Consider the following 16,580-nt stretch of genomic DNA (forward strand, 5'->3'; position numbering starts at 1 on the left):
GGCTCTAACTATAGTACTCGATGTATTTAATTTTCTGGAGGACCACCTAGCTGCTCCTCTGGTTTGAAAACTTTTTTGGACTGTCACATACAGGCACTATCCAAATTTAATTGTCTCCATAGCAGCCTCCACACATTGTCTCCATTGCTACCTCCACACATCATCTCCATAGCTGCCTTCAATAGTCTCCCATATAGCTGCCTCCATACATCGTCACCTTAGCAAACGAGCTGTGTCAGGCAGAATTTTGGTTTGTTTTCATGGCTTCCACATCAAACTTGTTAACTTTGTCGTCACCCCTGCTGTGTTATCCAAAAAATATAATGGCAAACTTTTATCATTTACCGATATCATTTCAGCGCTTCTTGCGCATCTGTTTACATTCCACTCACCCGCCATAACCAAGCCAATTACTTATAAGAACAGTACTACACTTGATCTTATACAAAAGGTTCTTAGAAGTGCTGTTTGTAGCCCCCGCCTGCTTTGAAAATTATAATTTTTTCAAAGTAAACGCTTCTAGCCCCCAGGCCCATTTTGGGTGGGGAGGAGCCGAGAGGCAGGGGCTTGGACAGGAGAAAGCTCGCCTGGCAGCGGACAGCCAGCTCCATCCCAAGATCCAACTAACATAGTTTTAACTGCAGCACCTTTAATCTACTACTACCTTACTGCCTCCATACATCGTCCCCTTAGCAAACGAGCTGTGTCAGGCAGAATTTTCAGGTGTTTCACCAGATACATAATGAAACTCGGCCCATCTGTCGCCGCCATGCTGGAGACCTGAAGTTGCAATCATAGCAGCACAATATGGATGCCCCATACTGTCGCTCTTAATCATGGAAGTCGTCTCCATGGCTGCCTCCACATGTCATTCCCTTATCAAACGAGCTGTGTCAGGCTCATTTTTCGGGTGTTTCACCAGATACGTTATGGAACTTGGTCACTATGTCGCCACCATGCTGTGTTATCAACTAAATATACCGTCAACCTTTTGTTCACATAGGAAATCATTTCAGCGCTTCTTGCTCACCTCCTTTGTTTCCTCTTTGCCGCCTTAACCAGGCAATTATTGGATGTTTTAGATGCTATCTAGCCTCATTCGGTCACTATGTCATCGCCATGCTGTTGCCCATAATTTTGGCATAATGGTGCGATTAAGCAGCCTCAGAGGCATCCATGCATGCTGCCCCTGCTGTTTCCTGTCCATTTCCGTGGTGTTTCCATCATTTTCTGAGGTTTCCAGGTGTTTGGCCAAGCTTCCCTGTGCAGACCCTTGGTCCCCTTGAAAAATGCTGGAGTCTCCCATTGACTTCAATGGGGCTCGTTATTCGGGAAAAGCATTTTAGTGCTCACTCATCTCTAGTGACTACAGCCCTCTTTATATAAGTAACTAGTGGGTGGTTCCAGCTGATTGGCTCAGTGTAGAGTGTGTGGACTAAATTTAGCGTAAGGATGCCATTTTGTGGGAGTGGGTGGAGCTTAAGGCCTAAATTCTGGGACTCCATATAGTAGGTGCATGCTGTGTTTGGACTCCGATGTGCGGGATTCGTGAGTCCATGTATAACAAATGTAAGAAGATTACCACAGACATGCTGCCTGAATCTATGAATAAGTGCTCCTGGTTTATCTTGATGGATTTTGATGGTAGATTTCCTGTAAACCTGGCCTGCAGAAAATGAAAACAGAATAAAAAAGCAGATGTACTTCAGAGGTTTTTCCTTATTAAAACATCTGGCGTTTGAGCAGTTTAAGAGGAGCTGGTTAGTAAAGTAAAACAAACGCAGCAGTGTTACAATGATAGCTTATCGGAAACCTCCGATAATGCTATCTAACACCACTGTGGAGTACAATAGAAAAGCCGGACCTCTTTGAGAGTATTCATGAGGGAGAGGTCGGAGGCGCTGCCTCTTCCCTGGCCCACCCGACTCCTCTTCCCAGTCACCGCCCCTAATCCCGCCCACCGCTTTAAGAGCAGTCTGGCGTTTCTATTGTACTCCGCAGCAATGTTAGATAGCGTTATTGGATGTTTCCGATAGCGCCATCATTGTAACACTGCTGCGTTTGTTTTAGCACTAGAAGCTGCTTACTTTCGTACAATAGAAATGCCGGACCGCTTTGAGTGTATTCATGAGGGGGTGGTCGAGGCACTGCCTCTTCCCTGGACCACCCCGCTCGCTCCATAGCTTGGCAGTGACTGCCGAGCGTCATGTGGAAGTCACCGCCCCTAATCCCACCCACCACTTTGAGAGCAGTCCGGCGTTTCTATTGTACTTTCCAACGGTGTTAGATCAGCGTTGTTGGATGTTACTTTTGTAAGCAGCTCCTAGTCTTTAGTGAATAAACAACCTTATTTTCCTCAAAAAAGTCTTTAACAGCTCCAAGATATTTCCTATGCCTGGTAGTGAGGAGGTGTGCATTTGTGGCACAATTTGCAACTTTCTAAAAAAGGTGGACATTTTCCATTTGTAATTGTGCAATAATTCCGGGAAAACTGCACAAAACTCAACCATCAACTTTGAAGGGAGATTGTCGTAATTGCAAAAAAAAAAGAAGTGCCATGAAAGTTGCAAATAAAGAAAAAGCCAAGCCACAAACTGGATACATGTGCCCCCATATATTTACAGAGGGAACTTTTTGACCTTGGAATCTTGACTATATGTGTAATTCATGCTCTCTACATACTGTTTATTTGGAGAAATGAGGCTCCATATAGTTTATCAGTTATTCCCATGGAAAAATTCTTCATACACACCAATACTATATTTCCCTTCCATTTTAGTAGACTCTAAACAAAAGAAATGTAAAGTATTCATACTTTTGATAAAAATGTTACAGTAATATACATTAGCAGAAAACAAATATATAATTGGAGCATTTAAAAGATAATATTTGACAAATTTTTGAAAAAAAAATCTAACAGCAATAAGCGGAACAGAAATTTGAAGACCCCATTTATGTACCTGCTTTGCTAGTAAGCCTTTTCGAATGAGAAAGAGAAGGAACACAACACCGTATCTGTCCAAGGTGTTTAATTGGGACCTACAGACTCTTTGTATTGCTACAATTGTCTTCTACATCAGCAGGACATACAAAGCTAAAATGTTTGACGATAGGACAACCTTGAACTATGATCTTCTGTAAGATATATTGCTTGGGAAATTTTCTTCCACCTTTCATCTCAATGCTGCTGGAAGGTAGCTGAGTGGGTGAAGGTATTGTAAGCTTATGTATGAGGCTGTATCGCTGTTCTTCAGACTATTTGTGTTTTCTGTCCTTGGTTCTTTTAATACACTGTTCCGATAATAGTCAGAGCTTTTCTGCAGTTCTGAATATGCTCATCAAAAAAACCTCCTAAAAGTATTAACTCTTGATATGCTGCAAATAATCATGTAAACAAAGCACAACAAACGTATATATAACAATTCAAAAAATTAACTGACCAACAAATTACAAATACATTGCTTGTTTTTAACATTCTGGTTTAACAAGGGAGTTTACCTACAGTAAAAATAACTGACATTGTCAATGTCATTTCACATGCTTATAAGTCTATGTATTAGGGGCAATATACAGTGTGCCAAAACCTCTGGGATGGCCAACAGCACCTGCAAGACAGTAGAAGGACCAGCAGCCATCAAGGACTTTGAGAGAACTTAATTGCTGTTACTATGGAGTACAAGTGCTACAAGGCCAAAGTAAATAGATTAAACTGTAATTATGCCTCGCCAATATATTAAAAGGTATGATCCATTAAATGAGGCAAATATAATATATAGATACTAAAGTAAAATAAATAATGCAGTCTGATGTGCCCTTGTCACAGATGACAAAAAAAAACTGCATGCTGCTTATACACTGAGCAGCAAAACTATAAATCTAATTTGTTATAGTGCATTGCAATTTCCCCGCTGTCAATGAAAAAGAAACAGGAACGCTATGGGTTACACAAACCCTACAGCTCAAATGAATTCTGTTTATTGTGCTTTTTTCTATTTTGCTTACCTATGTTTGCCGAGCAAAGTACATTTTATAACCTATATAAAATATGATCTATTAGTTTAAAGGGGTTGTCAGACTTAGCAAATTTTAACTGCCAGGCTGGGGAGGGCTTTTTAACACAAACGTTTACTCACCTTCTCTGTGACTCCAGTAACACAAGCTGTCTGCGCCGTGCTCCAGTTTGTTTACAAACATTTTGTGTACATTATTTAACAAAAACTAGGCTAAAATGCAAAAAAAAGTTATTTTAGCCTAATTTTTGTTTAATAATAAACGCAAATTATAAGTGTGTATAATATAGAAATCTTTACAGTGAGCTAAAACTATTTTGAAAAGAAGATTGGGAAACATTTCTAGCCCCTAGATGTATAAAGTTGTGCAAGACATGCATACAGTCCCTTACTGCTGTTAAAGGTGGTCTTACAAAGTAATGACTCAGGGAAAGAAGGAAGGTTGAAGACATATGGACACTCTTCAATTGCATATGAAGAGCTCTCTCCATACAGGGCTGTATTACATAGCTGACACTTGTCTTTAATTACCCCAATCAGTGCTCTTAGTAATCAGGGTAGTTAACCTGTTAAAGTGCTGTGGTCACCAAAGGCGTGTTAGTGCTGCAATATTGGATAAGTGCTGTCCCGAGCACTGCCTCAGCATCAGGCTACAAACACAGAGGGACGGCAGGCACTGCAGCTGCCGCGGAGCACGGTTAGAAGGTGCTCTTTATTATTTTTACAGCTGTTGTAAAAAAAAAAAGCTGAAGACTTGCTTTAAATTCTTTCATCTACTGAAACCTAAATAAATTTGATATTTCCATGATCATTCGAACCCAAAGAATAAAGGACTGGTGCCATTTGGAGTTCACAGTGAAAACTGTAAAGAAAAGAGCCCACAAGAAAATGCCCAAATGTGTTTTATGTAAATTTCACCTCATTTGGAATTTTGTAGAAAGCAGGGAATATTAAATAGCAACACTAAAAGGGACCGTTTGTCCTGAAGATAAAAAAAACCTTCATGAAACTCTACATTTCAACTGAAAAATGGAGTAAAAAAAAAAAAAAAGGTCTGGGTCTTTTAATGGTTAATGGGTCATGCTCTGTGTAAAGGGATCTGTTAGTCACATGAGTAATCTACTTGACAACATTGCTGTAGTACCTACAAGTAGAGATGAGTACTACCCCCTTGCCTATAGCTATGGGTGTAAATTTACGGGATTGGCCATCTGCCTTTATGTGCTGGATGCACCAGAATGCCAAACATAAAAAGAAATTTCACTCATCTCTACTTGGAAAGACTTGAAACTGCCTGCTCATAGCCATTTTATTTAAATCATAACAACATAATCAAATAATTCAAAATAAAATGTATACTGCAATGTTGGGCCTTCATTCTCCTAAGGCTATGATTATTACAGAAATAGATATTTACTTGGTGCAAGCTTAAAAGTGAAGGACTGACTTAAGACAGAACCCCTGAATGGAAACCTCTATTGTGGTACAAGTCTATACTGTAAAACTAAACTAGGGAGATTTACTGTGATTATCCATAAATAATTCCAGAAATTTCCATACTTGCCATGAGATAGACAACTTGTCAGACTGTCACACATGGTACAAGGTCCAGTCACATTGTTTTATCATTTATATTCTCAAGCTTTGTACCACACTTCAGTTAACATTCAGCTCTGATGAATTCATCATATCTATAGCATCTTGGAAGCAGGTTTTACATTTTCTAGAATAGTCAGATTCTAGTTATTTTAAAGTCATTACTATATGATTTTTTTTTTCACAATAAGTTGATATTGGATGCTAATACCTGTTTCCGTGAACATGTGAAGCACAGAATGCAAAGCTGTAATGAAGCAGTGTAGGATCTATTACTGATCCCGTCTCAGCATGGTCAATCAGTTCTTTAAGATAGCATAGATGACGGTGGCAGCCACGTACACCATATCGTGCACAGTATTCATCTAGTACAAATACTTGACCAGGACTGAACCAGCCCTATGGAAAAAAAAAAAAATCAAAGGCAATAATTAATAAACATGATCTAAATTTATAACATACCATACCAAAAAATATACAATATTTTATACAGAATACGCATGACCATAAATGGGTGCCATGAAGCTAGTTACCAAAATCAGCTATCTCATGGAACACAATGGGGCACATTTACTTACCGGGTCCATTCGCGTTCCAGCGGCGGCTTCTCTGACGAGCGTTCGGGTCTTCCGGCTTCCGGGTAACACGTCGGGAAAACGCAAATCGGGCCCTTAGTAAATGGCCCCCAATGACTTATATTATGCACAGTTATAGTGTAATGTGGTGCACAAGGTCATGCAGCCTTAAAAAATTGACAGGGTACAGATGGCATGGCGCAACAGAAAAAGTATTCGGTTTAAACTCTAAAAGATTCTTTGTACCGTGTAGCATGGGCGAACATACAGAAGCTTGCTTGAGAGGAGGGAGGAGCGCTGTTCACCCCTCCCCTCTCCATACATCTTTTTCCTGTGCATTGTATGGTATGGATCAAATCCTATATCACAAGACCTTAAATGTTTTCTGAGAAAATTTTAGGAAAATAGCCCACATGGATTTAGTAGCTTTAACCAAAAAATGTGTGTGCCTCCCTGATAAGGAGCCATTCTAAATTTAGCTTTAAGTGGCTTATTTTTCATTAAAAGGGACTTTTAAAATAAGCCAATGAGCCTCAAAGGCTCTTTTCTATGCCACAGAATATTTTTTGGCTCCATCAGGTGTTACTTATGCCCACCTCCACCCTAACTTCCCCTGCCAAGATACGGTGACAGTTGACAGAGCAAGAAGGGGCTTCTGTGACATACACAGGAGCCCCTGTGACTCATTTGCATATTTTAAAAACTCTTTTTTCATGCAAAATAAGTCATAGCAGCTTAATGAAGAGCGTATTCTAGTTCAGGGGAACACGCCAGTGCGTAAGTATGCTTGGGTTAAAACCACTAAATCCATGTAGTTGATTTTCTTTAAAGGGGTTATCCCATAAAAAAAAAATTCTCAAATGTCAATCCCCTAGTGATGTTAACACAAAAAAGATCATTTTTAACCCTTTACTTTACAATTTTACTCAGTTTAATTGCTGTTTTAGCTCCTATCACTCCCTAGGCTGGTCAGTGTAGGCGGCAGACATATTGGGGGTCATTTACTAAGGGCCCGATTTGCGTTTTCCCGACGCGTTACCCGAATATTTCCAATTTACGCCGATTTTCCCTGTATTGCCCCGGGTTTTTGGCGCACGCGATCGGATTGTGACGCATCGGCGCCGGCATGCACGCTATGGAAATTGGGGGGCGTGGCCGAACGAAAACCCGACTGATTCGGAAAAAACGCCGCATTTAAAAAAAAAAAAGTGTCACTCGGCACGCGCTTACCTTCACTCAGGCCAGCTCGGTGTACTCCAAATGCTCTTCAGCGCAGCAGCAACAGCTGGTGGACGTCGGAGGAACTGCCTTAGTGAATTGCCGGAAGACCCGAATCCACCGCAGAGAACACGCCGCTGGATCGCGAATGGGCCGGGTAAGTAAATCTGCCCCATTATGATGCATCTAGATCTGTGAGCTGACAATGAGGTAAGATTATCAGGGTACAAGGTTTATATACACTTTCATTTACCTTCTGAACATTGTACTAGTATCTGACATACAGAAAGAGAGATGAGACAAATCAGAGATCTATGAGATGAATATTACAGACAATGACACTCTCCCGATCTTGCTTGTTAGATCTGCTGTACCTGTCTCCCCCTCCCTGATAAAGAACTTATTTGCCTGTAGTTCTTCTCACGCTGTGTATGCTGGCATGAAGTTGGTCTGTGAGCTCCATCCAGCAATGCAAGAGCTGGGCTAGAGTGCAGGGAGAAGAGGGAGAGAGACAAGCTCCACGAAGCCTCAGGCAAGATGGAAGCCGACCCTAAAGTCAGAAGTTACGGGGTCATGTCTAGGATCAAGTGAAATTGGTCAAAAGTCACAGGTTGGAATTTTCTATTGATAACAGTGAATTAGAGAACGTATTATTTTGTTAACCTGAGTACATTTCTGAAACTTGTCTTTGTGGGAATACCCATTTATTGCAGCAATTGAGAACACTGGTTTCACTTTCCCCACAGAAAATTAAAAATGTGGAATTAGACTCACCGGTAATTCAGTTTCCATCTAGTCCTCCATGACGGCCCACTTGGAGGATGCCCTTTGACCTCTGTAGGGACAGGAAGCAGAGAGGTTAAAAGCCTCCCACCCGCATCCTCCTGCCAGTGTCTACCAAACAACTACACCGGTGGAAGGTACAACAAAATTTTATAGGCCGTCATGGAGGACTAGATGGAAACTGAATTACGGGTGAGTCTAATTCCACATTTCCAATACGTCCCCCATGACGGCCCACTTGGAGATCTACCAGATAAGTAGAATACTCTTAGGGTGGGATGACTGCTTGTAGAACCTTCCTGCCAAAGAAAAGATCCTGAGAACAAGGTAAGTCCAGTCGGTAATGTTTTATGAAGGTGGATGTGAAGCCCAGGTAGCGGCCTTGCAAATCTGTTCTAGTGATGCGCCTCTTTTCTCAGCCCAGGAAGTGGACATAGCTCTGGTGGAATGAGCCTTCAAATTTTTAGGAACTTCCTTACCTTGCTTCGTATAGCAGGTGGAGATAGCTAATGTTAGCCATCTTGCTATTGATGTTTTCGAGGCCCTCTTCCCTTTATTTTTCCCCTGGAATTGAATAAAGAAGTTATTGTCTATGTGCCAGGGTTCTGTAGCCTGTAGGTAGGCTAGCACAATTCTGCTTACATCCAGAAGATGCCACGAAGCTTCCCTACTAGAAGAGGGGTTTTCGCAGAAAGATGGAAGGGTGATCTCTTGACTCCTGTGGAATTTGGATGCCACCTTGGGAGTAAAGCCTGGATCTAGAGTAAGGATTATACGATCAGACAAAATACGCATATAAGTCTCTCTGACAGAAATAGCCTGAAGTTCACCCAATCTTCTGGCTGTAGTAACAGCGATAAGAAGGGTAGTTTTTAGCGTTAAACTCTTAATGCTAGCGCTATCCAGAGGTTAAAATGGTGGTCTGGAAAGTGCGTCTAGGACTAGTGTGAGATCCCAGGTAGGAACTCTCCTAAGAATCTGGGGTCTGATTCTGGAGGAGGCTAGGATAAATCTTTTGACCCACCTGTGCTCCACCAGTGGACAATCGAAGAAAGCGCCAAGGGCCGAAATCTGGACCTTTAAAGTGCTGGTGGAAAGGCCCAGCTCCAGGCCCTTCTGTAGGAAGTCCAGAATCTGTAAGATATTGGGGTTAAGTTGAGATGGAGGATTATCCCCACAAGATGTTACAAATTTCTTCCAGATTTTGTGATAAATTGCAAACGTAACCTTCTTTCTACTTGCCTTAAGTGTGGCTACTACAGCCCTGGAAAGACACTGCGATGTCAGGAACTCTGACTCAGGATCCATGCTGCTAGCTGAAGCCTCCCTGGGTCTGGATGAAGAATCGGCCCTTGATATAGAAGGCCCTTCCGTGAAGGTAGTATCACTAGTTGCTGCAGGGCCAAGGATGTCAGCAGGGGGTACCAACTCTTCTTTGGCCAGTTTGGACAGATGAGTATTACCCTTGCCTGGTCTATAAGATCTTCCTGAGGACCCTTGCGACCAAGGGAATAGGGGGGAAGGCGTAGGAGAGAGGTTCGATCCATGGATGACTGAAGGCATCTAGTCGACCTTTTGACTCCCCTGCTTCCAGAGAATAATATCTATGGCATACTGAGTTCTCCTTTGTAGCGAAGAGATCGATCTGAGGAACACCCCAAAGGCCCGTCAATTGGAGGAAGATTTCCTGATTGATGCACCACTCGTTGGGGGAGACTTCCCTCCTGCTGAGGTAGTCCGCCTCCTTGTTCAGAACTCCTCTTAGGTTAGTTGCAGAGAGGGAAAGTATATTTCCCTCTGCCCAGGAAAAGATGGTGCGCGCTAGGGAAGAAAGAGCTGTCGATCTTGTCCCCCCTTGTCTTCTCAGGTAAGACACCGCCGTGGTGTTGTCTGATAATATGTGGACATGGTGATTTTTTAGAAGGGGTGTATTTAATCTTAGGGCTTCCCAGACAGCCCGTAGTTCCCAATAATTGGATGGCTTCCTTGATTGGGAAGGTGTCCATGGTCGTTGGGCGTAGTGGGAAGGGAAGACTGCTCCCCAGCCCACACTGCTTGCATCGGTCGTGATTGTAAGACACGGAAGGCAGTGCCAATGGACCCCGTTTTCCAGATTCTTTCTCTGTAACCACCACTGTAAGTCTCTCTTTACTGAGGATGGAATGGTGACTTTTTTGTCCAACCCTGAGGACCTTCGATTCCAACTGCTGAGACTCCAACTCTGTAGAATACGGGAATGATTTTGACTCCAGGCCACCGATGGGAGGCAGGCGGTAAGGAGACCTAGAAACTTCATTGCTCCTCAGATTGAGATGGTAATCTTCCTTCTGAAGGAGCGAACCTGATGTCTCTGCTTTTTCCTGAGGGAGAAAGGACATCAGGTGAGTAGAATTCAACATTACACCAAGGAACTTCTTGTGAGTGGAGGGAGAAAGATCTGACTTCCGGGTGTTGCTTAACCATCCCAGATCTGAGAGTTTGTTCATGGTAAGATCTCTTGCTGCAATAAGATCTGATCTGTCTTTCCCCACAATCAGCAGATCGTCTAAATAAGGGATGATAGATACTCCCTGTAGCCTCAGGAATGCAACCACCTCCACCATGATCTTTGTAAACAGTCTTGGAGCTGAGGAGATCCCAAAAGGAAGAGCCTGAAACTGAAAGTGGAGGATAGAGCCCTCTGGAGAAAAGACAGAGAATCTGAGGAATCTCTGAGATGAGGGGTGAATTGGGATGTGATAATAGGCGTCTTGGAGATCTATTGTGCACATACAATAATCGGTGTAAATGAGTTGGGTAGCAGATCTTACCAATTCCATGTGAAATCTCCTGTAGGTGATGAAGTTGTTCAAGGCCTTTAAGTTTATAATCATCCGGTTTGACCCATTGGGTTTTTTGACGCGGAAGAGGGGGGAATAGAAGCCCGTCTTTTCTTGATCTTGAGGAACCGGGATGACCACTCCCGAGAGTATGAGAGATGAAACCTCCTGCCTGATGAGAGAATGGGTAGATGAAGAAGTAGAAGATAAGGGTGGCATAAATCTTGATGGAGGGGGGCACTGAATTCTATCCTGTACCCAGAACTGATGATGTTCAGGACCCAAGGGTTTGAAGTAATATGAGTCCACTGAGCGACAAACCCAAGAAGATGCCCCCCCCCCCCACTCTGGTGTCACTGCTTCTTTCCTCCGGAGTTGTCAGGATAATTGGAGAATAGAAAACCCCTGCCTCTGCCCCTTTTAGGATAACTCCAACGTCCCTGTTTACCTTTCCCATGAAAGGAATCCTTGGTGTTCCTGAAGGGACGAAATGAAGGTTTCTTGCTTTGTTTTCCGGAAACCCCTTCTTATCGGAGGCTTTTTCTAGAATGGCATCCAATTCTGGACCGAAGACGAAATCGCCTGAAAATGGGATACTGCATAGTTTCGATTTTGAGCGAATATCACCGCCCCATTGTTTTAGCCACAAAGCTCTCCTCGTAGCATTTGTTAGTGCCCCTTCCTTGGCCGCGAAATGGACACCTTCAGCTGAAGCATCAGCCAAGAAGGCAGTAGAAGAGAAGCCCTGGGAGTGCCTTCTCTGATATGAGATTCTAGCTTGTTCAGCCAGAAGAAGAGGGTTCTGGCGACTGAGGTAGCCGATAGGTTGGATTTTAGGCTGATCATGGACGTTTCCCAGGCCCTTTTAAGAAGAGCGTTAGCCTTCCGGTCCATAGCATCCTTGAGTTGTGCAGAATCCTCAAACGGCAGGTCTGTTTTTTTGACAACCTTCGTTACTTGCACATCCATTTTAGGGACAGAGTCCCAAACTTTTGAGACCTCTTGATCGAAGACGAGACATCTCCTAAACCCTCTGGAAGTTGTGATCTTCTTTTCTGGGTCCTTCCATTCTTCCGTAATCAATCCTAACAAGGTATCATTAACTGGAAAGACGCGTTGTTTTTTGGCTCTCCGCCCCCCAAAACAATTTGTCCTCACGAGACATGCAGGGAACTTCTTCTTCAATATTAAGAGTTTCACATATGGCCTTCTGTAAGTTATCAGGCTCATCCAATTGCAAAAGGTGACGCGGATCAATCTTTTGACTTACATCCTGGGAATCGTGTTCCTCTGTGTCGACTAGAGAACAGGACGGAACTTCTGAATCATAATTCTCTTCCTCAGGTTTTTTAGGAGGAGGTTCCTTCTGCGTTGCCGAGGCCACTGAAGCTACCACTTTCTCCTCAATAAAGGATTTTAACTCATCCATAAAAGATGTTTTCTCTTCTCGATTGGACTCTTCGATACAAGGTCTGCAAATGGGCTTTGAATATGCATCAGGCATAGTGTGAAGACACATATTGCATTTCCTAGCAGTGTTTCTGCTCTTTGCAGGCTTGCTAACTTTCTCAGACCTTTCTGATCTGTCCTCTTTGCCTTTCCCCTTAGACCCCTGATCCTTATCCTAAGGGAGGAAGGTGAGGAATATGACTAAATTGGGGTTCTAATATGTATAGTAACTACTACTAGAACATGCCATACAGCACCACTTACATAACCAGGAGGGTGGAGTAGGCCCAAGTCTGCCTCATCAGCCATGTCAGGAATGTCTGGGACGGCAAGGCCACCGAACGGTATATGCACCAGTACGAGACACCGCTACTGGCACCCATGATAGTGCTAGTTTAAATACCTTATCAGGGAACCTATCCCCCAAGCAGGTGGCTGATTTGCCCCCCTTCCGGTGCTCCGGGACGCTCCGACCTCACTTCCGTCCGCAGCCGGAAGTCGTCATCGGGCGCAAAGGACTCCTGGGAATAGAGCTTCCTGGAGGTGTTGCGCGTCCTCGCATGGGCCTCCGTCAGCCGCTGGAGAGGACCGAGCTCCGGATCGCCTAGGACCAGGGAGGGAAGGACCCAGCCGCGGACCCAATCCCGGAGGGGAACTACAGCCTGCAGTAGGCCGGCGTAACCTCGGTTAGACAGAAAAAAGGTCCCCCCTCCCCACTTGGAGGAGAGGGAGAGCCTCTCTGACCTATCCCCTGTAGGGACAGGAAGACACTGGCGGTAGGATGCGGGTGGGAGGCTTTTGACCTCTCTCCGCTTCCTGTCCCTACAGAGGTCAAAGGGCATCCTCCAAGTGGGCCGTCATGGGGGGACGTATTGGAAAAATAAGTTCGAAGTTCTCCACCAGTTTTACCTCTTCAAGTGGGAAAATTCCTTAATTACAAAGGAAAGGGAGGGCCGTGACCAGTATGATTGTAAGAGGGTTATGTAGAGAAAAGGGCTGAAAAAGGGGCCTTTATCAAGATGAATGGGTGCCCCTAAAGCAGATCAGTTGGCTTGAATAAATCATGTACCCACAGTCACTAGCCACAAAATGTTAGGCCTTTTTAAGTGCATTTATCTCTGGTTTCTCTGACTGGGATGGGATTCATAATTAGTCACTTGCTACTTTACTTCTTCAGAGAGGGAAAATGAAGCAAGTTAAGGATTCAAAAGATCATATGGTGTGAAAAGTATATATGCCCACTTTGAACTTGTTATTTCTGGTGTTAAAGGGAACCTGTCATCAGGAGCCCTTTTTCTGGTTCCCCCATGTCCCCATAGAGAAACGCGAGTTTATTGCCAAAGTGTTTTTATAATACAATTGGCTTTCTCCGATAAAAAGAAAAGTTAGATTGAAGTTTACCTTACTTTCTGCAGAACGGTTTTCTCGGGAAACTGCTCTTTCATGCAGCTATTACAAATCAAGAAAACGCCCATAACCCTCCTTTTTGAAGATGCATAACGGAGCAGTTTACAGAGTTTGTGTGTGGGGAACCACTCCTCACTGGGCACTCCCGTGGGACACTGCTCTACTGAGAGAAAGGAAATTTTTATCTAAATTTTCTTTTTATTGTAAAAAGATAGTTTTATTATAAAAACACTTTGGCAATGTGCACACTTTGTGTGTGCAAAGCATGCGTGCAAAAGTGGCTGCAAACAGACATTGTTTGCTCCCTGTTGTTGGTCGTGAAGACTATGCCTGGCAGTTTGCCAACACATATGGGGCATCCTCATACTCGGGAGAAGTTGGGTATCAAACTTTGTGGAGTTTATCGTCATTAAATACTTTGTGACTGTTTAACTTTTGGCCAGAATTAATTCATAGTCTTAAAAAAAAAATGCTTGTAAATTACACCTCCATTTTAACCTCTGTGAAACATGCAAAGGGTTAACACTTTTTAAAGTTGATTTTTCACAACAGGGTGCAGTTTCTAAAATGGCATGATTTATGGGGTTTTACTGCTATTTAGGCCGCTCAAAGTCACTTAAAGCTAAGCAAGTGCCTCTAAATAAGGGTTTTCGTGATTTTCATAGAAATGAGAAAAATTGCAGCCAAAACTCTGAACCTCCTAACAACCTAAAAAAGAGCCACGCCAATGTAAAGAAGACATTTAACAATAACAGATTATGTTTTTGTATTTCAAACTCTTAGTGTGTACAAAGTTCATGATAACATGAGTGAAGAAGCAGATAACTATATTAGTTAACCAAGCAAGTTAAACTACTCTAACAGGGCTGAATCAACAGCAACCACACATCCCTATTTACTTCTTTGGCTCATGCGAACAGCCCTGTACCTGAGCCAACTGCCCAAGCCGCAAATCATTGAGTATGACCTATTCTTGCCTGAGTTTTTGGCTCAGGCACTTGTTTTCTAGGTTGTCTGTTTGTTGTTCATATCTAAGTGCACCTCACACGCTGATATTCCCCCACGTTACCGGCTGCAAGCACTGCAGAGAGTCGGTCACTGGGCTGTCTGCTAATCTCCTCCCTCTTGGCCTGTGTCTCCATGTGCAGCTGCACTTCTCTCCAGCCCTTAACAAGCATGCATTTGGTGACAGTCTAACACCCCTAAATGTTGTGGTACATGTCCTCTAACCCCTTATCAACCCCACTAGTTTTCAGCTTAATGACCAGACTCAATTTTTCAAATCTGCCCTGTGTTACGACAATTGGTTATAACTTCGGAACACCTTTAACCCCTTAACGCTGAAGCCACTTTTCACCTTCCTGACACGGCCCATTTTTTCAAATCTGTCCTGTGTCACTATAAGTGGTTATAACTTTGGAATGCTTTAACATATCCAAGTGATTTTGAAATTGTTTTCTCGTGACACATTGTACTTCATGTTAGTTACAAAATTTTGGTGGTATGTTTTGCATTTATTTATGAGAAAATCAGATATTTGGTGAAAATTTGGAAAAATTCTCAATTTTCGAAACTCAAAATGTTCTACTTTTTCCACAGATGAGTCATAACACCAGAAAACATAATAACCAACATTCACCAAATGTCTACTTCATACCTCCGTGGTTTTTTATACATACTATAATTTTTGTGGGCTTCGAACATTAGGTGCAATTTTTCACCTTTTCAAAAAAAAAGCAAAATCCTGGTATTGAGGGACCCTCTCAGGTTTGAAGTCACTTTGAGAGACCTAAATAAAGTAAAACCCCGTAAATTACCCCATTATAGAAACTACACCCCTCAACGTACGCAAAACAAAATTTATGAAGTTTGTTAACCCTTTAATTGGTTTACAGGGGTTAAAACAAAATCGGATGCAATTTTGAAATTTATTATTTTTTTTTACTAAATTAATGTGTTTTTCATAAAATGTACAAATTCTCAGTTGATAAAATACCAAAACGCTCCTCAAAATTTGATACCCAATCTCTCCCGTGTATAATAATACCCCATATGTGGTGGTAACCTGCTATATGGGCACGCGCCAGGGCATCGAAGGGAAGCCGCGCCATTCAGAGCAGATTGTCGCTTTATAATGGCTATACAATCTTTATTTGACGTACTATTACTGCATTTTGCGGGAACGCACCTCCCGCCATGCAGTAATAGTACGTCAAATGTCGGGAAGGGGTTAACATATCCAGGTGATTATGAGAATGTTTTCTCCAGACGCATTGTAATTCATGATAAATGTAAAATTTAAGTGATAAGTTTTGCATTGCGGTCTGAAAAAAAGCGAAAATATGGCAAAAGTTAGTAAGAATTCTTCATTTTCAAAGTTTGAAATGTTCTGCTTTCCAGACAGGAAGTAAAACTACCCAAGCTTGATATTTAACATTTACGGAATGTCTGCTTTATGTTGAGATGATATTTTATGCGTCCTCTCATTTTTCTAGGATGTTATGAGGCGCAGAACTTGGGTGCGATTTTTCTCATTTTCATGAAAATCCCCAAAACTCACATTTTGAGGGTCAACTCAGCTTCCAAGTGACTTTGAAAGGCCTAAATAATAGTAAAATCCCATAAATAAACCCTCACCGTAAGTAAAACAACTTCTATTGAGTCTATTAACCCTTTAAGTGTTTCACATGGGTTAAAACAATATGGACCTGCGATTTAGAAAC

General features: G+C 42.6%; 1 protein-coding gene across 12 annotated transcripts in view; it reads right to left on the bottom strand.

Moving 5' to 3' along the window:
* The window catches only part of CADPS2 (calcium dependent secretion activator 2), a 295,527-nt gene that overhangs the window by 152,682 nt on the left and 126,265 nt on the right, over positions 1-16,580 (bottom strand). For all 12 annotated transcript variants that reach the window (XM_072147011.1, XM_072147001.1, XM_072147004.1 and 9 more), the window contains exon 13: positions 5,818-6,005. In XM_072147011.1, the coding sequence (XP_072003112.1) occupies positions 5,818-6,005 (188 nt within the window). The remainder of the gene's footprint in view (positions 1-5,817; positions 6,006-16,580) is intronic.

The sequence above is a fragment of the Engystomops pustulosus genome, chromosome 4 (assembly GCF_040894005.1).
Source record: "Engystomops pustulosus chromosome 4, aEngPut4.maternal, whole genome shotgun sequence".
In the NCBI taxonomy this organism is placed as follows: domain Eukaryota; kingdom Metazoa; phylum Chordata; class Amphibia; order Anura; family Leptodactylidae; genus Engystomops; species Engystomops pustulosus.